At 44.1% G+C, this 26,787-nt stretch overlaps 1 protein-coding gene across 1 annotated transcript in view; it reads right to left on the minus strand.

Annotated features, from left to right (window-relative positions):
* Window positions 1–26,787, minus strand: part of bbs9 (Bardet-Biedl syndrome 9) — a 226,504-nt gene that overhangs the window by 195,241 nt on the left and 4,476 nt on the right. Inside the window, exons 4-8 of the mRNA XM_080425602.1 lie at window positions 22,427–22,491; window positions 22,124–22,237; window positions 14,568–14,742; window positions 4,256–4,340; window positions 3,301–3,484 (exon numbers count right to left, since the gene is read on the minus strand). Coding sequence (XP_080281728.1) covers window positions 3,301–3,484; window positions 4,256–4,340; window positions 14,568–14,742; window positions 22,124–22,237; window positions 22,427–22,491 — 623 coding nt within the window. The remainder of the gene's footprint in view (window positions 1–3,300; window positions 3,485–4,255; window positions 4,341–14,567; window positions 14,743–22,123; window positions 22,238–22,426; window positions 22,492–26,787) is intronic.

Genomic DNA, 26,787 nt, shown 5'->3' on the forward strand with positions numbered 1-26,787 from the left:
TGTGTGTGTGTGTGTGTGTGTGTGTGTGTGTGTGTGTGTGTGTGTATTCTCTTACCATACATGCGTACTACTTTGAAGGAAACATTTAGTTATTTGCTGTGAGTATGGGTGTTCCTCTGTGCAGGGTAGTGGCTCATGATTAACTTACTGCTGTAATCACAGTAAAGAATGCCCCCTTGAGTGTTGTTATATAAAACCATGTGTGTGCTCTCTTGTCTCCCGCTGTAAATGACCACAATCATCCGATAATTGTCTATTATGCACAAGAGTCCATATCATCTGTCACTTCAGATGTGACTTGCATGTTTTTCTTTTTTCTTTTAGGCTAATCAACTTTGTTAACGTCCAAATTTCACCTCCTCAACTCTAATTCTTTCTCTCCCTCCTTCCTCCCTGCCTTTCCAGGAGGAAAAGAGGTGTGCAAGTCTGGAACATTATTTTCAGGCCTGGTAGGATTAACACGCACGCGGGCGCCTTATCCTGGAGGGCAGACCGCCAGCACAAGACGTTTGTGTGTGTGTGTGTGTGTGTGTGTGTGTGTGTGTGTGTGTGTGTGTGTGTGTGTGTGTGTGTGTGTGTGTGTGTGTGTGTGTGTGTGTGTGTGTGTGTGTGGTCTGTGTGCGTGCATGCGTGTGCGTGTGTGCGTGTGTGTGTGTGTGTGCACTCGCATGTGATGAACGTGTGAAACGTTTCTCCCTGCAGACCTGATGCCTTTTTTATCAGGAGATAAAAGTGACCCAAACCTAATTTTCTAAAACCATACCTAATCTTTTCCAACCACAGCGAATGGCTGTGACCAAAATCTAATCAAATCCACTGATCCACACATCAGCACTCTTTACGAGTACAGATGCTGTTGTATAGTACCTACTGAGTAGTCCAAAATGTTTCAGGCAGAGCAAATTAAATACGGCATAAAATGTAGACTAAATTACCCCAAATATGCTATTTTCAAATGTGGTGCTTGTTCTGCTACACTACATGACTGTAATTACAAATACATCAAGATATCGGTCTTGTGTTGACTTTCATGCAAGCTTGGTCACTAATTCATTTCCTTGTAACGCATCGGCAAAGTCTTCATCTTTCATCAATCTCTCCCTTTCCTCCTCTCCCTCCCCACGAGGTGAAGAGAGGAGAGGTGTGTGAGGCTGGAACCCATTCCCAGGCCTGCTGGGATTAGCATGCAGCGTGCACGCCCACACACACACAGCCAAAATGATTAAATATTTCACTCTCTAAATAGGGTTAGGGAGCAAAACTGCAAGAGACCATGCATGCATAAACTGAACAATAAGAACAAAATCGCACACATAGACATGTGTGTGTGTGTGTGTGTGTGTGTGTGTGTGTGTGTGTGTGTGTGTGTGTGTGTGTGTGGGTGTGTGGGTGTGTGTGTGTATTTAGTCAGGTGTGAGCCAGTGTGTGGCGTGTGATCGCTATAGCGAGCTGTTCCATATGGATCAGCAGACCAGGCCGGTTGAGACTTCCTCTGCCAGAGCTGAGGAAATGGAGGCCCGGGACACTGAACCCACTGTGTTCAGGCCTTAACACTACGCGTGGGACCCGCTTAAGACCCCCTGCCCAGAGGGGGTGGGCGGGGGGATCAGACATATACACATCAGATGGAGAGGAGACATGCTGGGTAAATACTGGTTCAGCTACTGAAAATTAAGGTGTGTGTGTGTGTGTGTGTGTGTGTGTGTGTGTGTGTGTGTGTGTGTGTGTGTGTGTGTGTGTGTGTGTGTGTGTGTGTGTGTGTGTGTGTGTGTGTGTGTGTGTGTGTGTGTGTGTGTGTGTGTGTGTGTGTGCGCGCGTGCGTGTGTTTTGGAGGAAATAGAGGAGAAATGGGAGCTTTTTCCCCTGCGCTAGACATTTATTATGTCTCTTGAAAAAGGCCAGCACATCTAAGACAAAAGAGAGAACTACAATTCAACATTTATTGTAATTCACAGCTGATGTGTTATGGCTCAAATAGCATAACTCCCAGCGCCTTACATAACAATGACAGTGTCAGAGTCTATACTGTATAGACTATTAGAGCATGTACAGTATCTAATCCAACTAAAACACAGAACCACTTAATCAGCCTGCATCATTTAACCACAATTCACAATCACAATTTACCTATCTATAAAGTAATACATGTATATGTCCTGATGAAGATCTGATTGATCGAAACGTTGACGATGCAATAAAAAACAGCAGAGCTTTTTCAGCATTACCAGTGTGCAGACAATACCGTTTGTGATAGTGCTGCTTGTCTTGCACCTGGGCCACGGATGTGCGTGCACTACCTTCCTCAAAGCAACAGAATAACACTTATCGCGCAGCGCAATTCTGAAAAGACGTTGGTTACACGGCTGATCATGACCGATTCATTGACCGGGTTGTCAGACACAGCAAGGAGGATCAAATGAGCAGTGCTCCTCTACAAAGGTGTGCAGGGGTGTAGTAGCGGTTGTGCTCCCAAAGTCTGCTTATTATATATAGTTTGGGTGCGTAGACTCGCACATCCCCGGGACGGGTATGGACTAGCCGTATTTAACAAAAGTACAGTTAAACATAAAATATAAATTACATCACAAACTAAACTCAGGTTAATTCAGGCTCAGGCGCATGAATGCAGCAATGGACCCGTACCGAGCTAAGACAGAACATGTTTTAGGCTCAGGTAGGGTAGTTTTTTTTGGGGCCCAATCTAAACTCTAGTTTCCTGACGTTTTTCTAAAAACATTTGGGACTTTGCACTCCACCACATCCTTTTGCCGAGTCGTATTCGTCTTACCCTTACGTCGTCTAAACTCCCTTTTCTCTCTTTTCTGCATTTACTATTCCTGCAATTTGAGCTTTTCCTTTTTTTTCGTCTTCGTGCAGCCGAAAGGAAGGAAATGTTAATGTGGCAAAAATGTTATAGATGTAGAGGTAGTTTTTTTGTTTTGTTATTTTTTCAGCGTGGACACAGCCTGGGTTGTGGCTCAGAGCCAGGCCAGTGTGTCGGGGGTGGTGGGTATTTACAGATGGAGAGGAGACATGGTACTGTATAAACAAGCTCTGTTTATACTCTGCTACTGGACACTAAGAGGATGGGAGGGCTCTTATCAAAAACACTTGACAGGGGGGAGGACAAAGGTACACACACACACACACACACACACACGCACAACCTCAGGGACCATTTCTCAGAGCTTGTTTTATATAAATATTCTATTCCTTCAGAATTTTGGTGGAAGCCGTCTCGTTACAAAGCTCAACGTGTGCTGAAAGAGCAGCGCCGCCTGAAGGATGTGTTTTCTGTACCTGAGGCATAGGGCAGGAAGCAGCTGGGGTTGAACTCCAGCTTCTTCATGAAGCGTATCTGCCCGTTGTCACGGAGACAGTAGAGGTTGCGTTCGCCCAGCACAAAGATGGAAGCGGTGGAGTGAGAGAAGCTGGGAACGGAGAGGTCCAACGCCTGCTCTCCGAGGACCAGCATCCAGTCCGCCTGGATGACACACACACAGAATATAGCCGATCTACAAGCTCACAACGCGTTACAGCACTAAGTATGAATCAGTTATAACTCTAGGCCCAACCCCTAACCCTAACCTCTCAATGCCTAATTCGAAACCTAACCCTACAACAGGTCTTTTTTGTTAGCCTGATTATCAGCCTGAAGCTGCGTGGAGCTTCAGTCTGAAATTGGCTCCAGTGACGGCGATTACAAGGGGGAGGGGATTTGAATTTCCCTAAACCATCACAAGAGATCCACGGATCCGCCTATATCTGACGTCATCGCACAGCTTGCTTTAGCAGATATTCGCTGATTGGCTTGTCGTTAGACCCGCCCCCACCTCCGACTCTCATTGGACGGTACTTTTTGTACCGAATAAATCCTAGGTTCACATTTCAACACCAGACCAAGAGGGGCAGTCCACTCAGAGAGTGGGCGGGGTCTATGGTCTGGAACGAGGCTACTTTTTTGTCATTTTTTAGATTTCTTTGGCTATTAAAAAATAGCAGACATACAAGCTCATAGTGTGGCACCAAGTGCCGCGCTATGAACTTGCAGAAGATCTGCTATTTCTTTTGAAAAATCGTGAAAATGTGTGCAAATCTTTGCTTCTGGGGATTCTAGAAATGTCTTCTAATCCCATTTTTTTTGCATGGGACACAAACAATGCATCGGACACAAACAATGCATGTGACACAAACAATGCATGTGACACAAACAATGCATGGGGACACAAACAATGCATGGGGACACAAGCCTTACCGTCAGCCTCTTGCCTCCTGTCTTGACCGGCACGTCAGGGTCCTGCCTGCTCTCTGCCTCTGTGGCCACGGCCAGCGTCTCATATCTGAAAAACAAAGTGTGTGTTGTCACACTTTGTGACCCATGCGAGGGTCAAATGTGTGTGAGAGGGTATGCTGTATGTATGTGTGCAAAAAACACCATGTTAATTATGTATTCTTGAAAGTGTGCTGTAACCACTGTGACAATTTAATTTGTTTATGCAAACTGAGCCAGGGGTAGGAATCGATAAGCATTATGCTTCTCCCTGTGCCCCTTTTTTCGGGCATCTTGGACACCTTATTATGTAAAATGGACTTCACAACCTGTACCTTGGACTGTCGTCCCCGAGTCAGGAGCCATGATCCTGTCAATTTATCATAGCGGTGGATAAGATGAGTCCGATATTCTAGCACAGTGGTTCTCAACCTGCGGGCCGGGGCGGGGCCCACTGGTGGGCCGCGAGGGTATTGCAAGTGGGCCTCCATGGCAAAAACACTAAGATTTGAATGATAATATAACGTTCCAATTGCTTTCGAGATGTTCCAGTGGGCCCTGATCCAGAAAAAGGTTGAGAACAACTGGGCATTTGCCTCTGTGTCTGAGTTCAGTGGATGCAACTCTGATTAGAGTGATAAACACGTGGGTGCTGGTCGTGACGGTTGTTTAAGCTTGCCAAAGCTCCGTCAGTATGTGTTTAAATTCTTCCCCAGCGGTCAGGGTCGGCGGGGGATCATCTCACTGTTCCCATTATCACTGACAACCTCACTGACATCAGGCAAACAAGGTGATCCTCCTTCTCATCCGCGTGCTGTTGACAGCTCACAGAGGTTAAAGTGGTCACACTGATCCGTGGTCAGTTGATTTTGGCCTATGTCTACATGAGGGGTTTTCCAGTAAGAGTTTGGCAGTTGCAGAAGGCTAGCGGGAATCTATGTCTGTCTGTCTCACACACACACACAGACGCACAAACGTGCGCACACGCACACGCGCACGCGCGCACACACACACACACACACACACACACACACACAAACTTTGGACACAGGTGGACAGCTATATTCAGAAAATAGCCCAACTCAGTCCAAGGATAGAATAATTGGTGATTTATCCAGGCAACGTTCCCTTGTTGGATTTTTATTTTATATTTTTTCTAAGTTTGGACCAAACTCTGGCAATTAGGCAAGGTTGGTTGCACAGGAATCTGCTGTAAATCCAATAAGGTGGCAGTTGTAATCCAAAATGGCCAAGGGGAGGTTTAACCACCTGTACATGGGCAGGCTGTTAGCTGTCAGCACATGAACGTGCCATAGAGCAACCAAACATGTTTCTTTTCTTCCGCATCCAAGGCATACGTCATCTTTAGAGTACATTAGCGTTATTGTCCTCCATGTCATCAATAATCTCAGCAAGAGGGCTTTTAAGTAGTAATGATAGCTGGATTCCACATTGTGAATGTTCAGCATTATTTGGTTCAAGTGAGTAGACCTAAGAATGTTAACCAGCCACTGAAGAAGGTTTATGATAAAAAGGACTCAAAATGTTTGAGTATACCTTAAGGAAACCTAGTCTGTAAGAGAGAGGAAGGAATGTATGGACAGACAGACACTTGTATTAGTGAACAGATTCAATTCTGTTCAATTATGCTAAAATAACACTACAATAACTGTGTTCTTTCATTCAGTTGTACATTTCAAGTTCACCTTTCAGTTAGATATTTTACTAATGATGTATTTGAGGTGGCTTGAATGAATGAAGGCGGCGCACACACGTGTGTGTGTGTGTGTGTGTGTGTGTGTGTGTGTGTGTGTGTGTGTGTGTGTGTGTGTGTGTGTGTGTGTGTGTGTGTGTGTGTGTGTGTGTGTGTGTGTGTGTGTGTGTGTGTGTGTGTGTGTGTGTGTGGTCAATTCAATCCACGAGTGGCTGATGGTTGGATAGTGAATGAATTAGTCTGAATGAGAGCAAACACACATAATCAGAGCTCTGTGTGTGGGAGAGAGAGAGAGAAAGAGGAAACCACAAAAAACTCATTATTCACCTGCATGCCTATTGCCTAACATATGAGGATGAATGGACACACACACCCACCAAGCACGCACGCACGCACACACGCATACACACACACCTAAAGAGATGGGCAGTCCTGTGTATGCTTAGGGTGTGAATATTATGTGACTGAAAGAGCAGCAAAATCCTCAGTGTTAATTTAAATTCTGAGAGTCTAAAAATCTAACGAGATTTCACCATAAGGGTCCATGCTTGTGTGTGTGTGTGTGTGTGTGTGTAGGTGGGGGAACATGAGTTCACCCACATAGACACACACACACACCACCTTCACCACAAACACTTCTAACCCGGGCAACCACACAAACCCATTCTATGTTCCTAGGTCTATCATACTGCCAGTGTGTGTGTGTGTGTGTGTGTGTGTGTGTGTGTGTGTGTAGAAGGTATCAGTCATCAGGCAGAGCGTGGGACATTGAGCCAGAGGAAACAGCCTGCTCATTTATATGAAAGAGGATCTCTCTGAAAACCTGGCCTCATACACACACATTAAACAAACACACACACACACACACACACACACACACACACACACACACACACACACACACACACACACACACACACACACACACACACACACACACACACACACACACACACACACACACACACACACACACACTAGTACATACATACACTACACATAAATTCTATTCACATTCTCCAAACTTCCATTCCACAAACGTGCAACTCCCTTTGCATTCTAGACAGATGGACAGACATGAGTGCATGAAGTATTTAAACGAGAGTTCTTTTGCATAACTTCAGCAGAACTCCACACAACAAATCTTCATGTACTTGTACAGACATAATAAAAGGTCTCTGCACATTGGAATGTACAGTATAGCCCCGCGCACGCACGCACACGCACGCACACACACACACACACACGGCAAGAGAGAGGGTCAGCAGGTAAGTCAGCCAGAACCATTTCACCAGTCAACTCATAGAAAATAGCAGGCCATTTTTTTCCCATGCGACAGCATTGTATGACAAAGTATAAATCAGGATTAACGCTAGCATACACAAGGATGCTACACAGACATGTTCATGCATTCCTTCTGTAATGCAACTTGGTGGGTTTGTCCAATGTTCCAGTACCATGATGTTGTACTTATATGCCAGGCCTACAGTAGGCGTGGTACAGTATTCTAGTAGTATTGTGCTGTAACCATACTGGGTTTCACATCGTTTATGGCATAGTATTAACATCTATCACGGCTAGTGGTGTGTGTGTGGCAGTTGCAGTAGGCTCTCTCTCCCTCTCTCTCTGTGTTTTTCACACACACACACACACACACACACACACACACACACACACACACACACTATGGACACAGGTGGAAAGCTATATCCAGAAACGTTCTGTGGTCCCCAGAAAAACAGTGTGGGTGTATCCTAACCAGAAGCCATGGATTAACAGTTCTGTTCTGCTCTTACTGCAACAGACATGGCCTTGCCTCTGGAAGGACACACACATACATGCACACACACACACACACACACACACACACACACACACATACATTTTTCATATTCCATTCCTATTATCTTCGATTGGCTTCCAAAGTTTGCCAGAGGGGCCCCTTTAGCAAAAATGCCACAAATCATGAATGCGTCCGATCTGCTCCAAATCTGAATGACACTTTTGAAGGGCCTCTAAGCAATGATTTCACTTCCACCCATTGGGCACCCCGCCCAAATGCTACAGTTGTCAATGCTTGTTGCAGAAACATGCCCCCCCCCCCCCCCAACCAAATTAGGCACAAATATCGACCAACATACTTTTGTTGTGCCTGGTTAGACGGTTAGCAATCTGGGACCCCATTTTGTAAAAAAAGGAAAATACGTTTTTTCCCCTTTTTTTGCCTCTGGGGGCACCACCTCCTTCTTGTGTAGAAACAGAAACTTGGTTTGGCTCCTCCCCTTTCTTAGTCCACCTCCTCCCAGGTGCTTCTGTGTTTATTCCTACAAACAACAACACTACGGGTGCGTCTCAGGTCCTTAAATGTAATCCTCATTAACTACACTTGCATTCTTTCCTTGCATGTTAGTCCCTCCCACTGAGGAATCATGTAGGAAACGAGAAGAGTAGAGAGGAAAGTAGGAAAGTTTGTTTAGAGAAGTGGGACGTAAATTCCTCTGAAGTGTCATGTCGTGCGACGTCCTTTTCTGATGACAACGACACAGCTGACACGCCCTGTCCCTTGTAGGGGCGTTATATTGCCTGTTGGAGGGGCGGCGTCATCACACATCATGCTATCCAGCTTGGAAAGTCTTCCTGGTAGCATGCACTTGGGTTTCCTATGTCCTACCTCCTCAGTGATGCTTCCTAATCCTATGTCCTAATTCCTTCGAGCAGGCAAAAGAGACTTGACATGCGTAATGGCCGACCAGATCAGATTAGGAATCTGAGACGCACCATGTTTAGGGCAGTGGTGCTGATTTGAGAGATTAGATGGTTAGCAACATAGCAAGCTAGCTGACCAGTGCATGGATCAGTGTCGCTTGACACCGACGTCATACGCGTTAAGATTGTGATTGGTTAGGGGATGAACCAGGATGAACCAATTGCAGAAGACTCCCTCTTTGTCAATGCCAATCTGAGAAAATGGCTGCAATGGGAAGCACTTTCAGACTGAATAATGGACTGAAATGAAATGTGAATTCAGGCTGAGCGTCAGGCTAACACAAATGGTCATGTGACAATGACCATCAAACAGGGTGTTGATAATCTATGCCGTTTTGCTGTAATTGCCTTAACAAATTTGTTGCCATCATTAATGCAATATCCAATCATCAACAATCAACAATCATACCCAAATTGGAACAGCATGTTGAGGAGCCTCAATAGAGCGCACCTCCAAAACGGCTTTCACTTCTGCCCATAGGGGCCACCACAAAGGCAAACTCTATTTTCCCCCCACAGCTTCCTCATGTCCTGACGGCCGCACCCGATTACTGACACAGCCCTGGGTAGGCAATCAGACATGGCGGAGATCTGTGCTCAGAGGATCGCACTTTTTTAGTTGTACATGAATTAATTAGGAAATTGTTTATCCCCTAAAATCATGAAGGCTGATTTGACCTTTCACCCAAAACTATCATTACTTGCATTGTTAGTGTATAGAGTACAGAAGTCCTGACGTCACTCGTCCATCCCCTGGTTCGTAAAGTAATTTCGCTATGGAGAATAACATTGGGTCATCTTAGAATCGTCTCATATAAGAATTGTGGTCCAAAAATAAACCATCTCTGCGATATTGTCAGGGAGATGGCTCTGTATCGTTTATGATAGTCAGTCACTTATATTTGATACAGTCTGTTTCTGGCAAAAATGTAACTAATTCGTCTGAAGTAACATTATCGTTTTCTCACCGTCAGTCGATGGTTCAAATCCATAAGAGTAAAACTGCCGGGGTCATTTGTTTATTTTTGGACACAGTTCTTATTTGACGCGATATTAAACACGTCTATGGGAATTCAGAACCGGGGGGGGGGGGAAACACGACCCAGGTACGATGTGTAAATTACGTCAGACTTCGGTGCTCTATAGTATATGTTCTATTTACGGTTATTATTTTTCATAGCCTTTTGTTGCTATTTTGTCTTCTTGCTACAATGTCGAGAAACCTAAACCGAAATGATTTGACTCTAAGATTAGCGTTCTATGGCTTTTCACTGATATTAATGCCTGATACTGATACACTGATACTAGTGATATTAGCTGCGAGCGATGAAGTGAGTTTCTCAGAGTGCTGACTACATACACTGCACTGCTAGAGACCTGTCCTCAGTGGTGTAAAGTAACTAAGTACATTTATTCAAGTATTGTACTTAAGTACAATTTTGAGGTATTTTTACTTTACTGGAGAATATTTCCAATTTTCAGTACTTTTACTTCTACTCCACTACATCTCAGAGGCAAATATTATACTTTTACTCTTATTTTATTTTGACAACTTTAGTTACCAGTTACTTTGTAGATTTTGATTATTATTACAAAACATAAACCACTTCAGCCCTATATACATTTTGGTCGTTTGAAAATAGCCGATCTGCAGAGATCTGTAGATTTGCTATTCTTTTTTTATACCTTTTAAAACTTGTGAAATGGGACATTCTGCATAATGAGTAGTTTCTACTTTTTGTACTTTAAATATATTTTGATACCGACTTCCGGTAAGATGGCGGAGAGAGGTGCAGCTTAAGTAGTTAGCTCTCTACAGTTGGTTATAATAACTCGACAAAAACAGAACCAAAGTGGAAAAGGAATGAAAATTAATGTTTATGAGACACATAAGAAGCCATAGGAACACTCGAAGACATACAGCAGAAAAATAAAGTAACAAAATCAGCGACGACGACGGGCGGAGAAAAAGTGAGGAAGACTCGAATGGGAAAATGGACGGGGGCCTTTCTGAGGTACTACGTGAGGGAATCGCCAATATAAAGAAAGAATTAACGGGCAAAATAATGGACGAAAACCTCGCGGAAATACTGCGTACGGGACTCGCTAATATCACTAAAGAACTCAAATCTGACAAGCAGGAGAGGCAGCAGGAGCTGGCGTTGTTTAAAGAAGAAGTGAAAAAGGAAATGAAGGAGGAAATCACAAGTTTTCGCAGGGAGATACACCACCAGATTCAAAGACACGATGAAGAGATGGCGACGTTGATGGCGGGTGCACACGAGGCACAGATACGCATATCAGAGATGGAGGATTGGAAAACGGGGGCAGGTGATGTGGTGGAGACGGGGTTGGTGAACCGTGTGGAACAATTACAAGCGGAGCTACTGGACATGCGGTCGCAGGCAAAGCGGTGCAGCATGCGGGTCTTCGGTCTCATGGAGGGGGCCGACCACGACTACCCACACAAAGTTGTCCGTTTACGGAAAGAGTATCTCCCAGCTAAAAAACTCCTTAAAGAAAAAGGAATACGTTTCCAGACCCCCTTCACCAAGATGAGGATCCATTGGCTTGACGGAGTGATGATCTATAGAAATGCGACAGAGGGCGCACGAGATCGAACCATGGAGCCGCGGAGCGAAGACGAACGGAGGGGGAAAGAGGAGCGATGAAGAGAGCCAAAGAAAAGTTGAGAGTGTACTTAAAAAAGAGCTGAGTACAATATGCTAAGAGAAAAGTGGTAACATTGAGTTGGTATGAAGATGGAAGGTGGAGGGGGGGAAAAAAAAGAAAAAGAAAATGACAAGGGAAGGACACATTTAAGAGAAAAAAAGAAGACATTGACGTCATGCTAATAGACATGTTTAAAAAAATAATTAAAAACGAAATCAATAAAGAACCCTCCTACCGGTGTGATTCAACGGTCATATTTTGGGAACACCACCAACTCAATGTGGAAACTATAGAGGGATATGGGGATGTGTGTACAAACGAAATGTTTGAGTTGTTTTTTTTCCATTCTGGGGGGGAAATGTACCAACAGAGAGGTTTTTATGTTAAGAGGTAGATGGCTAGGCGCTGGGGAAGCCCAAGGATGGGTTTAGAACTAGTTGCCTAGGGTGGGTTAGGGTTTACCCCTTCACCCTGTTAGGAGGGTATAAGGGTCACGGCGGTCCTTACCCCGTGTTTGGAAGTCACGTTTTTTGTGTTATTTCTTTTTATAAGTGGAGATCCTTCAGGCAAGAACAGTACAAGAGAGGTGGAAAATATTGGAAGTCACATAATTCAGATAAAGAGGGGGATTTGAAAAACAAATTAATGATAAAGAGGGGATGTAGAGTATAATGAGAGGAAGACTAGATAATGAACCAGGTGGTATACCTAGGCTCCCCCAAAAATAAAATAATAATAATTCAAGCCCTCGTGTGATATTACAGCCATGACTGAATTGAAATGTTGTGTGTTTTCTTGTTGGTTTTTTCTTTTTACTTGTGACAAGGTCTGTCTCCAGTTGTGTTTTAATTTTATTTTTATATGTGTGTGTGTGGATTTTTTTTTTGATACCAATACTTTTGTACTTTTACTCAAGTACATTTTAAATTCAAGGATTTTACTTGCAACAGAGTATTTCTACATTGCAGTATTGTTACTCTGACTTAAGTAAAACATTCGAGCACTTTTTCCACCACTGCCTGTCCTCTACTCTTGCCATTGTATTATACGGTGTGTAGAGTTGTGGGTGACGTCAGTCTTGATGACTGATAGGCAGTCTGGGGAATCTACTGATATTGGTGCAGGGAGAGGAGAAAGTGTGAGATAAGAAACAGCTGGATGAGCAACACGCGCGCACGCACACACACACACACACACACACACACACACACACACACACACACACACACACACACACACACACACACACACACACACACACACACACACACACACACACACACACACACACACACACACACACACACACACACACACACACACACACACACACACACACACACACACACACACACTTTCTCTCTCTGTACCTCAACCTGAGAGAAATGGGAAGTGTGTGTATGTGCGTGTAAGGGTGAATTTCCTCATTAGACTGTGTGTGTGTGTGTGTGTGCTGACGACCAAAAGTGTTAGCTTGCTGAGTGCTACAGTTTAAGGTGTTAGGGTGGCAGGGTTTTAGTCTAGCCAGCCCAGGCTGTCGAGAAGAGGAAATATGATTTAAATGGAAAAGCCTCAGTTAGCGCCGTTCACCTCTCTCAGCTGTTGCTATAGGCAACGCAACACAGCGATAGTCCCTTTGGGGTTTTCAACGTGACTGTCTGACATGATCTGATCTACAGTATGATCTAAGATTCATGCAAGGTACCTGGGGGAAATCTGTGTATTTCCCTTGTTTGTAGATGTACAATGCACTGTGTATGTGTGTGCGTGGGGGGGGGTTCTTACTTACAGCTCTCCTGGTGTCTAGTTGATGACAAAGTGTTGAAAGTGTGTGTGTGTGTGTGTGTGTGTGTGTGTGTGTGTGTGTGTGTGTGTTAAATCCACCACCAGCAAGAGTAATCCAATGAACTGAATGTACTATCTGGTATCTATTGTCCACACGCAGACCTACGGGGACAGCTCAGTACGCACACGCACACGCACGCACACGCACACGCACACGCACACGCACACGCACACGCACACGCACACGCACACACACAACTATACTTGTGCATCTCTCACACCCTGAGAGATTATTTGAGCGGAGGCCATGAATAATATGCTCCTTCACATAACTCCAAGCACAACACACAGACGAAAAGGAAGATATGGCAACATGGATTCTGACATCCTGTACATGATACAGTGATTTTCAACCTGTGGGTCGGGACCCAGATTTTTGGGGGGTCCCCAGATGATTAGCCTAATGTGCAACATTGTTTTCTCACTCAACAGTAAACAAACCAACATTCAGTATAAGTGTATATACAGGGTACCTGTACATTTCTAAAGTGACAATTTAAGGACTTCTACCATTTCTGCATCAAAAGTAATCAACAAACTAGTAATAAAACATTTTGAAACATTGGCCAAATTGTGAAATATTACCTAAGAAAAAGGCCAAAATTGTTGCGAGGCGTTGTGAGCATGTACGTGGATCAGCTATTTTCACAATATTTATCTGTGGAACCGAGTCAAACCAAATGTAATGCCCCGACTCCTACAATTCCAAGAGCCTGTCAGGGTGGGGGGTCCCCGGTTCAAATATGATTGTTTGGGGGGGTCGCAGCCTGTAAAGGTTGAGAACCACTGCTGTACACTGTAAAATCCTGAGTGTTCATTTAATTGGATAAATGAACACAGAGGATTTTACCGTGTGTGTATATAAGGCAAAAACTTGGAAGCAAATGACAGAAAAATCGGTGTGGGCTTCATTCGTGATAAAGCCTGTAATGACATGTTTATCTTTTTCTGTCCTTTTTAATCTAATAATTGCCATCTCCCTCTGCCTGCCAGTCCTGCTGTGAACGTGAAGGCTCACAAGTCTCGTGTCCCCCCGCCCCTCCCCTCCAGTATTTACAGTTTGTATGACATCACGTGCCCATATACGGAGATCCCCAATGTCAGCGCAAATCTGTGTTAGGTGTTGTCACATGTCCATATACTGTGTGGAGAGATCCCTGACACAGAGAGAGAGTTAGTGAGTGACAGAGAGAGGGAGAGGCGGAGGGATGTGTGTGTGTGTGTGTGTGTGTGTGTGTGTGTGTGTGTGTGTGTGTGTGTGTGTGTGTGTGTGTGCGCGCGCGTGCGTGTGTTGTGTACTTGTAGCTCTCCAGCTGTCTGGCTGATGACACGGTGATGAATGTGTCCGTTCGGGAGCAGTACACCAGGGGTCCCGGCAGGAGGAAGCCGGGCAGGAACCTGCCAAAAGAGTAGCTGTCCTGCTCAAAGAACATGAGCATGCCATCCATTGACTGGATACACAGGGAGTGGTGACCTGAGACAGAGAGAGACAGAGAGCAAGGGGGTGAGCAAGGGGTGAGAGAGAGAGAGAGAGAATGTTGAATCTGTCATGTTTCCTCTGTTACAGGCCATGTGTGTTTACACAGAGATAATTAGCACAGTGTGTGTGCAAATTAGTAACGAAATGTACCTTCTGGGTCCTTTTGGTTACATTTGTACACTCTCAAGAGTTACAAAAGAATAAATTAACACTGAGGATTTTTAGGAAGATAGGCAGGAAGGAGTACCTCGGGTCATCTGCTTTTTAGAAATACATCTGTTGTGCATTAATGTTGGTGTAGTAAAAATTAATAACAATCAGGATTTTGTGATGTAGAAAGCAACCAAAGCAACACATCATCAAAAAGATTGGATGAAGCTGCTATGACATCGTGGTGAAACTATTGACCATTCAGCATAAGCAAAATCACATTAGACCACAATTAGACAGTTACCACACCCAAATTTCACTGATTTATTGTTCTGATGTGAGAAGATCATATTCTTTGAGACACACATGCTGTATGGGTATTTGGGGGCGTGGCCATGTCCGTCATCGTCTTGGAGATGCAAACAACTCAGCATTGAGTTTGTGAGATGATCTTTTACATTCATATCTTTTTCTGTCCTAGTGCCAAACTATGGCTAAGTATCATAATGCAGGGACCTGCAACATGAAAAATGAAATATTCAAGCCACAAAAAGGAGCCAAAGAAGAAGCAAGAAGCACCTCCAACACAATCACGTGACATCGATCAATTCCATGACATCACTGTAGCTAAAATAATATAGTCTAGGAAAAAATACCCTTTGTCTTCTGTCTATTTCTCCCGCAAAAGGCAAAAGTGTACGCCTGTGGCGTAAAATGCGGCATTTCGAGGCATCGGGCGCGTCACATTAGAACAATGGGATTTAGGTAATTGTTTTTTTAGCTGTACAAATATGTGAAGTTTTGAGCTATTGGAGACCTTCACTGGACCTTTGACTTATATGGTTAATTGATGTTGTGCTGCGTAAAATGCTGCAGGGTTTCCAAAGTCTCCTCATTATTCCACTCTGGTTGAATCTGAAATCTCCATTAACACCTCCAGCCACACAAGACACCTGGTTGTGTGTGTGTGTGTGTGTGTGTGTGTGTGTGTGTGTGTGTGTGTGTGTGTGTGTGTGTGTGTGTGTGTGTGTGTGTGTGTGTGTGTGTGTGTGTGGTGTGATATAACACATACACACATATAGAGATGCACACACTCACTCAAACACACACATGCATAAGCAGGCGCGCAACACACTCAGGGGGCCATAAAGCAGTGGGGCTGTGTGACTAGAGGACTATAATTAGGCCTCAACGCACTATTAAAAGTCATACTCCCATCAAGCTGAGGTCAGAGAGAGAGCCACCTACAACGCAACTCACAAACACACACGCATACGCACACACGTGCACGCTAACCTTCTAAAAAACAAGGGAATGAGTAGGGGAAGAAAAAATAAGTTTACCCTACAACACCTATTCCTTCTATGTAAACACACGTTCAAGTGTGTGTGTGTGTGTGTGTGTGTGTGTGTGTGTGGGGGGGGGGGGGGGGCTGTTCTGGCCTTCTGATGAGCTGAGTTCAGCATGGTTGCTGATACACCACAGAATAATGTATTTCATCCTCTGTGTGTCTCTGTGTGAAGCTGCAACAAAAGCATGTATGTGCAGCAAGTCTTGAGTGTTTGGGGAGACACATGTACAGAACCACGAGCCTTCTGTATGTGTTTGAAACTTTTCCCATTCTCACTTATGTATTTATTTTGTCACCTGTGTATATTTATGTCAGGTACGAGGCAGAGAGACAAAAAAAGATGCAAGACTTGCATAGTACGTCAGGATACACACAGTCGCCAGTATCTGGTGAGATTACAGAACCTAGACCAGCGGTTTGGGGCATTTGAGCTGATGATCTGGTCCAGATTGGTCGCTTTTTACACTCCAGAATTTACAATGAAAGCATCAGTAGCCTACTATAGGCTATAGGCATAAACCTGAAATTCCTAGTTCACCAACACTGCTCTAATAATAATGAACAGACTGGCAGCGCTGCCCACATTGACTGATGGATCCCAAACATCTTTTTTTTTTCTTCTTTCCTCCATTTTTCCAACAAAATATTATTTTTTACAATATCCCTCCCAACAAAGAGGGGTTTCTCGTCAAAGTGGCTGGTTAATGAGACTTACTGGCCACAGCCAAAATGTACCAGCATTTAGTTAATGGCTTTGCCAATTTGGTCCCTGTTCTGATGAGCTGTGCATAATAATAATAGCATGTAGACGGTTGAATAAGAACAGAATAACAAAACAAAAAAATATATATAATAAAAAATGTATGGTCATCAATAATAGAAAAGTGCTGGGTACAGAAAATGAGAGTTGAGCAGTACCTTGTGTGTGCACGTGCACATACACACACACATATGTGCGTGCATGTGCGAACACATGTGGCCGTCCCCCCACCCTCCATCCCACCCCACCCATGTATAACATATCAAAAGGTCTACTATTAAAGTGTCAGGCTAATTCAGCTGTGTTAACCTCCATCCACTCAGACACAGTGGAGGAAACAGGCCTGTATTAGTGTCATTAATAAGATATGTGGTACAGAGGGCCGGGGAACAAAGCACAGAGGCTGGCAGCGCCACCCACCTATGGCTCTCACTGCACTGGGTGGAGTGCTGGGTGGGTGCGTGCACGTGTGCGTGTTGCAAAAGTTTCACAAAATCAATCCATACGGTATACTGTGTGTGCGCGAGTGTGTGAGTGTGTGAGTGTGTGCGTGTGCGTTGTGTATGCATGTGTGCGTGGGGCAAAAGCTCTACAAGGATAGACCATATTTTGGGAATGCGTACTGTATGTATGTCTGGATCTGTCTACGTGTTTAAGTGTGTGTGTGTGTGTGTGTGTGTGTGTGTGTGTGTGTGTGTGTGTGTGTGTGTGTGTGTGTGTGGCCTGACTGTGACCCAAACCCAAAGGCAGCCTAGCTATTAGGCCAGTATTAGTATAGCGCTGCTATTACAGTGCCTACAGCACACTACTAAATGGTGACTATTATAGGCATACATGCACACACGTGTGCACGCACACACAAAAAAAGTAAAGAGCATGCATGCCACACAAAAACACTCCCACACACAGGGGCACGCACGCTTCCAAACCCAAACACGTGTGCGCACGCACGCGCGCGCACACGCACGCACGGTTGGTGACAGTGCTCAGTGCTGCAGTCATCTGAGGGCTCGCCCGCACTAAAATAAACAGTCTTCTGGTCAGTGGTGGAAAGTAAGTAACAAAGTACATGTACTCAAGTGCTGTACCTAAAAGCACAATGTTTTACTCGAGTAAATCTTAAAAAAACAGGACTTTTACTTGTAACAGAGTATTTCTACATTGTGGTATCGATACTTTTACTTAAGTAAAGAGCATTTGAGTACTTCTTCCACCACTGCTTCTGGTTACTAACAGTCAATCCTCAGCGCTGTGGCTACCAGCCTGTAATGTGTAGAACCAACACAGCAAATGCTCTCAAGATGTCGAACGAGTGCCAAACGGACTGTGTGTGCATATGCATTTCTGTAGATATCTGTATGCGTGGGCACATTTAGCACAGAGTGTCAGACTGCACGAGTATCTGTGTTGTTTGTCCATGTGTCTCTCTGAAGGTGCCGGTGTGTGTGTGTGTGTGTGTGTGTGTGTGTGTGTGTGTGTGTGTGTGTGTGTGTGTGTGTGTGTGTGTGTGTGTGTGTGTGTGTGTGTGTGTGTGTGCGTGAACATGTGTGTTGTTGGCACGGGGTCATCAGGCATTTCCCCTTCTTCTAAACAGTGATGACAGCTAGCTCAGCGAAAAGCATCCGCGTCTCAAGCTGTGTTAAATACATTATCCTGAGCGAGCCCACAAACCTGTATGTGAGTGTTGAAAAGGAAAAGACGAATTGAGAGAATTATCTCTGCCGTCTTGTGCATGTGTGAAAAAGGGCATCTTTTCAGATGTTTCTTCTCTCGTTGACGCATGTGTGCTCTTTGCTGTAACCTGAGTTAATATGAAGTTTAACTGTGTATTATAGGGAGACCTATTAAAGCTGTAGACGTCTGGGTAGGAGCCTCCCCTGTACTTGATCATATTCAGTTATAAAACTCTTTCTCTGGTTTTCACAAGCTTTTCAAAGGGAAGATTTCACCTCCTGTCAAATTCTGCTACTGTCAGAAAAAAAAACGGCACAACTGCACAAAACATTTTTCTTTTAGAATGGAGAAAATGAAAACGATCAATATCAATGCATAACGTGTTCATATTTGAATCTATCAATTCGGTTAAGAAAAATAAAGAAAAGCTAAATTTCAGCCTGTCTTCAACCAGGAGCAGTGGTACATTTGTTCAGGCTCTCTAGAGAGCAGACCGTTTCAATGCTACTCTAATTCAATAGGCTGTTCTGCCACCTAATGGTAGAGACAGAGAAGAGCAGCCTATGAGTAGAAAGTAACATAGAACTGAATAGCCACTGGTTCTATTGCCTAGATTTTCCTATTCACTGACTGCACACGTTACACAGTACTTTATGAAAGAGACATGAGGAAGATATCGAAAGACAGAGATGAGGCAGATGAAGGACGAGACAGAGAGAGAAAAAGTGTGTGTGTGTGTGTGTGTGTGTGTGTGTGTGTGTGTGTGTGTGTGTGTGTGTGTGTGTGTGTGTGAGTGAGTAAATGCTGAGACAGCATTAGATAGATATGTCCAGAGTCCACCAGAATACCAATGAAAGAGGCTGCAAAGGGTGTGTGTGTGTGTGTGTGTGTGTGTGTGTGTGTGTGTGTGTGTGTGTGTGTGTGTGTGTGTGTGTGTGTGTGTGTACTTGCGTGCATGCATGCATGGGTGAGTGCTTGTGCGTGCGTGTGGTGTAGTATACACAGGCCTCTGCATGAATGGAAACTGGCACGACTGTGCAAGTGCATAAAACTATAAAAGTCTCTGAAAGAAGGAGGAACGGATGGATAGAGTTCAGGGTTAATGATGAGAGAGACAGACGGGGAGAGAGAGACAGACACAGAGAGAGAGACAGAGACAGAGACAGAGAGAGAGAGAGAAATAGAACACAGTCCCAGTGGAGGTGTCTATGGCTGCTCTCTCCAGTCATTTGGGCTTTTGGAAAACCAGGCAGGGGAAAGCCCTCTACTAGTCAATCTCCAAGAAAAACAGGCAATCCTAGGGCCTCCTCTATTACACACACACACACATGTACATACTCACACACGGGGAAACCCCTTTTAAGAAGCAAAAATAGCAGTTTAAAATAGTGAAATAAAGGTTGTATTGTCAAGGTGTGTGTGTGTGTGTGCACGTGAGAAATAACACTGTGGGCTCATAACATACCCCTGCCATGCATGTACATGACATACTGTAATTGTGTGTGCGTGCGTGCATGTTTTCTCTCCTATTAACAGATTGCATGTTATGTGCTGTCTGGGGCATGGGCCATATCCTTGACATTCTAAAAGACTGGGTTTGTGCTTGGCCTGATGCGACCCCATAAACGCGCAAGAGCGCGCGCACACACACACACACACACACACACACACACACACACACACACACACACACACACACACACACACACACACACACACACACACACACACACACACACACACACACACACACACACACACACACACACACACACACACACACACACACACACACACACACACACACACACACACACACACAGCTTCCTGGGCTAAAGCGATGCATTGGCTGCCCTTAACATCCTGCCATCGTCAGAGGGCCAAGGACCAAAAATTCACTGTACAAAAACAGGGGAAAATGGGGGGAATTACCACATACAGCATGAATATAAATCACATCTTGTGGCAATATGATAAAAAAAGGAATAGCACATACATGGGGGAGTGATGGGGATGTGATGATGTGACAGCCTGATGTGTTGGGTTGAAGAGTATGAGCCCATCTGTGTCCACTTATGCCTGATTTGTACTCTGTTGCACGCTGATGTCGCACTCTGACAATAGCCGATCTACAAGCTCACAACACGTCGCGCTTATAGATTGGCTATTTTCCAGTGTACGCGACACCAGTATGGAACTATATATACACATCAGGATTTACTGTGGTTAGATGCTGAGGCCTTCTGACGGAAAGTTAAGTCACCCTCACACCTCTCAACACCTCGTAATGTGATTTGTTGCAATGTTTACAATATTGGAACGTTTATAACTTATATAATGTTCCTTCCAGCACTGTGGCAGCACTGTGTCAGACAGATTCAGACGTCACGTCACATTCTTTCCTCTGTGATTCAATTTAATACATTAAGACCGGGAACGCATCCGTGTTATTTTTTGATTTCTTTGGCTGTTCAAATAATAGCAGATATACAAGCTCAGGCTTGTATATCTTCGAGAGCGCCATGAGCTTGGAGCTTGCAAATCTTTCAATGTATATTTTTTAAAGCGAACATTTGTAACTCAAATCTTTGCTTCTGGGGGTTCTACACAGGTCTTCTAAATCTTCTAAATCCTATAAGTTTTTTTGAAAAAACGTGTTGCTATAATCAGTGGTTCTCAAACTGTATTTGGCCGCGGACCCCCATCTCAAAATATTTCGTTCCAGGAACGCCCAGAAGCAAAAAAAAATCACGATTAAAAAACAATATTGCAGACCTACAAGCTCATGGCATGGCACTCGGTGCAGCGCTATGAGCTTGTATATCTGCTATTTTTGAATAGCCAAAGAAATCTAAGGTGACACAGATGCGTTCCCGGATTGAATGGGTTAATGATCAAAGGCAGATGACCCCCCACTAAACACACATTAACGATACAACTGTGTGTGTGTGTGTGTGTTAGTGATGAGCGGGCCGACCCGTAACCCGCGGGTCCCGCGGGTCAACCCGCGGCGCGGGTGGTTGAGTCAGGATTTCAGAGGCAATTATGCGGGCTGCGGGTGAGCGGGTCAGCCGCTCTCATACGAAAAAAAACAAAAAACTATTTTGAACAACATGCTTGTTTATTTAGCCCATGACAATGTTGTGCTATACTGTAGACATTTAAAGCGACTTTGGGTACTTAAAAGAGCGCTATATAATATATATATATTCCCACCGCGGGGCGGGTTGAGCCATAGATTTATATATGGGTTCGCGGGGCGGGTTGAGGCGGGTTGGGTTCCGTGGCGGGGCGGGTCATGAAAAAACCCGACCCGCACATCACTAGTGTGTGTGTGTGTGTGTGTGTGTGTGTGTGTGTGTGTGGGTGTGTGGGTGTGTGGGTGTGTGGGTGTGGGGGTGTGGTGTGTGTGTGTGTGTGTGTGCGCGAGTCAGCCCTACCAGTGACCCCTCCGAAGGGGCCGTAGGTCATGTTGCAGGCTGTCCTCTGCAGGTTGTGTTCATACACGAGCTTCAGTTGATACTGGGCTCCATGCTCCACGTTACCCGCTGTGCCTACACCAATCACATCAAATACAATGTTATTTATGGAGAACATGACATGCACTGCAGAGTGTGTGTGTGTGTGTGTGTGTGTGTGTGTGTGTGTGTGTGTGTGTGTGTGTGTGTGTGTGTGTGTGTGTGTGTGTGTGTGTGTGTGTGTGTGTGTGTGTGTGTGTGTGTGTGTGTGTGTGTGTGTGTTACCTGAGATAGAGTAGACAGATAGTTTCCTGGGATGGAGAACAGCCAAGTGGAGGAGATCTGAACACCTGATGGAGAGAAACGGCAGACAGAACACATTCAGACACTCTGCTGGATTCATTATCATCATCATATTAATAATGTCAATGAGTGTCATCAGCACGACGGGGCAATCTATCTGCTGTGACTTACTCCCAGCAGTCTACATGTACAATGTGGAACATCTTGAGAAGATGTTTAGACTTCCATGGCTCTGTGGTTGACTCGAACAGGATTAATTTACACGTTCTGGGTGGTCTATTTAGATTAGGCCGTATTCATACACCAACAGAGAAATAACACTTTTTTAAAACCATGTGGTCCAGATCTGGTCTTCTCGTGGCTGTCCTAACAGGGAAAGGAAATCTGATTCCACGTTATCTCTTCCTTTTTAGACAAACAGTGGTATATATCAGTTAACCATATGAACCCCTAGCGTCCCTATTCTGGCCGGGCATGTCATAACAATAGGTCAACTTTCAGCGAAAATAGCAGATCTACAATTATCTCAGAGTGACATTTGGTGTAGAGGGAAAAAGGAGGGGACCAATGACCAAGTATAGAAACCAGGGGGACCCCAGTCAATGAAGTATATCGTGGCTGTCGGGCATGAAACCTCATATCTCCATGTTTCAGATTTTATTTTTATTTTCCTAAATGAATGCCCTACTTCATCATACAAGAGTGTCACACAAAAGTAGTGAAAATAGGACATCTACAAGCCTTTAGACCGGCTATTTTCACTATTTAAAAAAAAATTATAATAGAAAGGAACGGATTTGGACATCAACAGTATAGGGTTTAAGTGTTTAAAGAAAACACACCCATCCTCAGTCTGCCCAGCCATTCTACCTATCTAAAATATGTAAATGGGAAACATTTACTTAGTGAAAATGTGTATCCACTTCAGGCAGCTATAGTGCTGGTGCCTGACTTTTAGACCGTGAGCAGGACTAGGTTCAGTGTCTTGCTCAAGGGCACTTTGACAGGGAGTATTGTCTGTGGCAGGGACTGGATGTGTGACCCTCCGGAAGCAGGACAGTCTGTCTACACCACTACACCGGCCTGCTTAACCCGTTCAATCCGGGAAACGCACCGCTGTCATTTTAGATTTCTTTGGCTATTCAAAAATAGCAGATCTACAAGCTCATAGCGCGGCACCGAGTGCCGCGCAATGAGCTTGCAGATCTGCTTTTTCTTTTTTTTATCGTGACAATTTGTGCAAATCTTTTATTCGATTTTTTAAAGCGAACATTTGTCAAATATTTTGTTCCAGGGACCCCCAGAAGCAAAGATTTGAGTTACAAATGTTCACTTTAAAAAATATATATATATTCAAAGATTTGCAAAAATGTTCACGATTTAAAAAAAATAGCAGATCTTCGCGCTCATACAGTACTGTAGCTTGTATATCTGCTATTTTTGAATAGCCAAAGAAATCTGAAATGACAGAGATGCGTTCCCGGTCTTAATGGGTTAATCCTCTACCTCAAAACCACTCCAAAGGGATGAGTCCGTTCAAGTTGATGCGGCACAAACAGGACCAAGCGACAGTCCTATTGATCTCGGGACTCACACCACATGAAAAAATACAACAAACTCATTTGATCCGCAGTGCTCCACATGTGCTAGCCAGCTTTACTGTGCTGCCAAGCGCTTACCGTCTCTCGACCACCACAGTCTAATGTTTGTCCAGGAAAGAACAACAAGATGTTTTTATTTTATTTTATATATATAAATTAGACCCCAGCGATTTGCTTTCTTTCCTGGAAACCACACTGCCCGCTGTAGAAATTAAAAAGCTTATCCTATCCAGACAAAATTTACAATGTGCTTTTCTGTTGAGGCCTACTTTTGGACCCAACAGACACCGAAGAATGCCTCGCTGCTGGAAACCGCGAGAAACGAAGCAACATATTCCACGAAGACTGATTTTGTGCAAGACGTGCCATGCTCGTGGCATCTCCATGTGGGAAACCTTTAGGGCAAACCGCCACGGCCCTTTCCTGGAAACCAGGCTCTCCTTGAGGTCCCTGGGCACCCACATATAGGAACGGCGGTGATGACATATTCTCGCATTCCTTTCATCCCCGCATAATTCCATTCCTCCCTCTCCATGTCTCTTTCTGTCTTCACTCCTCTTCTTCCTCCCCAATTTCAAATAGTTTTGGCCCGGAAGGGATCCCTTAATCGGCCTAACTCCAAAACATGTCATTTTTACAAGAGGGTTTTTCACATTTCACAGTCTTTAACTAACGGAGACCAACTCTTGAGATCCAATTAGCCGGTGCAAAAACAAAGCAGGATGGGGCTCCTGGGTTTCAACAACTATGCTAGTAACTCCGCGGTTAGCCTGCCGCTGTAGGCACGGCTATGTTTGGGACTTTGGGTGGTTGATAGAAAGTGATAAATCATGGGGCAAGAGCAAATGTCTGACATGGTGGTTTGTGCTCTACGTGTCGTAGAGAAAAAGCATCTTTATGTGGTGGTGATTTGGAATGGGAAGGCTTTCTATGAATGAACAACCAGAATAATGAGTTATGAATGGGCACATGTGTTTGGCAGTTTAAAGAAAGACTATATTATAAGCTATACTTTAAATGCTTACAATTCATGGTCAATATCATAAACTTAAAGGTCTGCACTATAGATGTTTAAAAAAAAGCATGTAATTTATTGTCAGTCATCACAAAAAGACACAACACAGATGTACAGACATGAAACACAGGGTAACCTACTTCTTCAACACAGCACTATGCTATCCTCACGTGCAGCAGTGTTTTAGGACACCTCTAAGCAGGGTTATGTCGAGTTAATGCCACTCTGACCCATACTAGCAGAGGTCACGGTCACACATTCAACTTACAAGTGGCTGGTGATACTGGTGGGGGATTAGTGAAACCCCTGACATCTTACACTGACCATCTCTCACTCATGAGTCCAGTCTGTCTGTGGCTATTTGCCGTTTGCCAGAGTGCACAACTCGTAGCGCGCTCACTAATCCATCCCATAGCCTGAAGCCAGCCTATTCATATATTGCCATTAACAGGCAAGATACTGACCATAATTTTCAAACCCCAAAACCGGGACCGTGAATTGTACCGCATGTTCATGTGCACACACTTAAGCTTATTGCAGCACTTAGCACACCTTTCAACACTTTTTAATGTTGTAGAAGAGGAAACTAGACATTGTGATTGTTTCAATTGATATGTATAAAAAATGATGTATTTTGCACACTTGTATGGAACAGACATCACATCAAAGACCAAAGTCTCGCACATAGTCATCTCTGCACAGATGCATAACGAATATCAGATGCCCAAAATCTAAAGTAATAAAGTTGAATGTAAGTGGAGTGTCTCTTGCCTTTAGAAGAAATAAATATCACAAAATGAAATTAAGGCAAGAATCCATCAATTGGAAAGTCAAGGCTAGTCAGGGAATTATTGAAAGCCCAGGATAAAGGAAACATCAATAAACTACGAATGAGGGAGATTAGGCTCACAGGAGATGGTCCACTGCTTCTGCTTTCCAAGTTATTAAAGACTAATACACATGCTACCACAGAAAGTTATGATAACCCTATACAGCCATGTAGTAGTAAATTCTAGATACTTTGGCCGGTTGTACCCTCAAAGTCTTAAGTGAGAACCTTTTTTTTATATTTTATGGACATTTCTGCCTTTATTTTGTTAGTATAGTGAAGAATGACAGGAAACGGGGAGAGAGAGACAGGGAGTGTCACACAGCAAAGGCCATCAGGCTCGGAAATCGAACCCACAACTCGCTGTGAGCCTATGCATTAGAGCCTATAAGTGCCTTAACCACTAGGCCATCGGCGCCCACAAGTGGGGACCTTTTGTCATGTTTCTGAATGGAGGCCGCTTTTTCACAGGACAATGGTAGCTGTGGGTGCTTTCTCTGTCAACCTTAATTTTTACACACAAACAATAAATAATTGAACAAAAACCACGTATTGGTGAATCTAGTACGCATCTTGGTGAGCCATGCGCAATTGGACAGATCCTCCAGCCCACCTCAATCACGAAATGTGTATCATTATAAGATTTCATCGTAAACTATGTTTCCATAAAGATAGTGACATTCATCAAATGAATTTGTTCTGCAGTATAATTAAAATGTACTGTACGTGTTTGGAAATTTCTATCACTTGCTGTGTGTTAAGACTCTTGGGGGGTTGGGGGTATTTTGTCATGTTTATACTATAAATGTATATTTTGGTATTAATCTAATGTTGGGTTGTGTGTTCAAAGTTGACTGTGCGCGCGTCCACCTACTTCAATATACTGACCGTGGGGCTA

Source organism: Gymnoscopelus braueri (genome assembly GCF_963280865.1).
Source record: "Gymnoscopelus braueri genome assembly, chromosome: 4".
Taxonomy (NCBI): Eukaryota; Metazoa; Chordata; class Actinopteri; order Myctophiformes; family Myctophidae; genus Gymnoscopelus; species Gymnoscopelus braueri.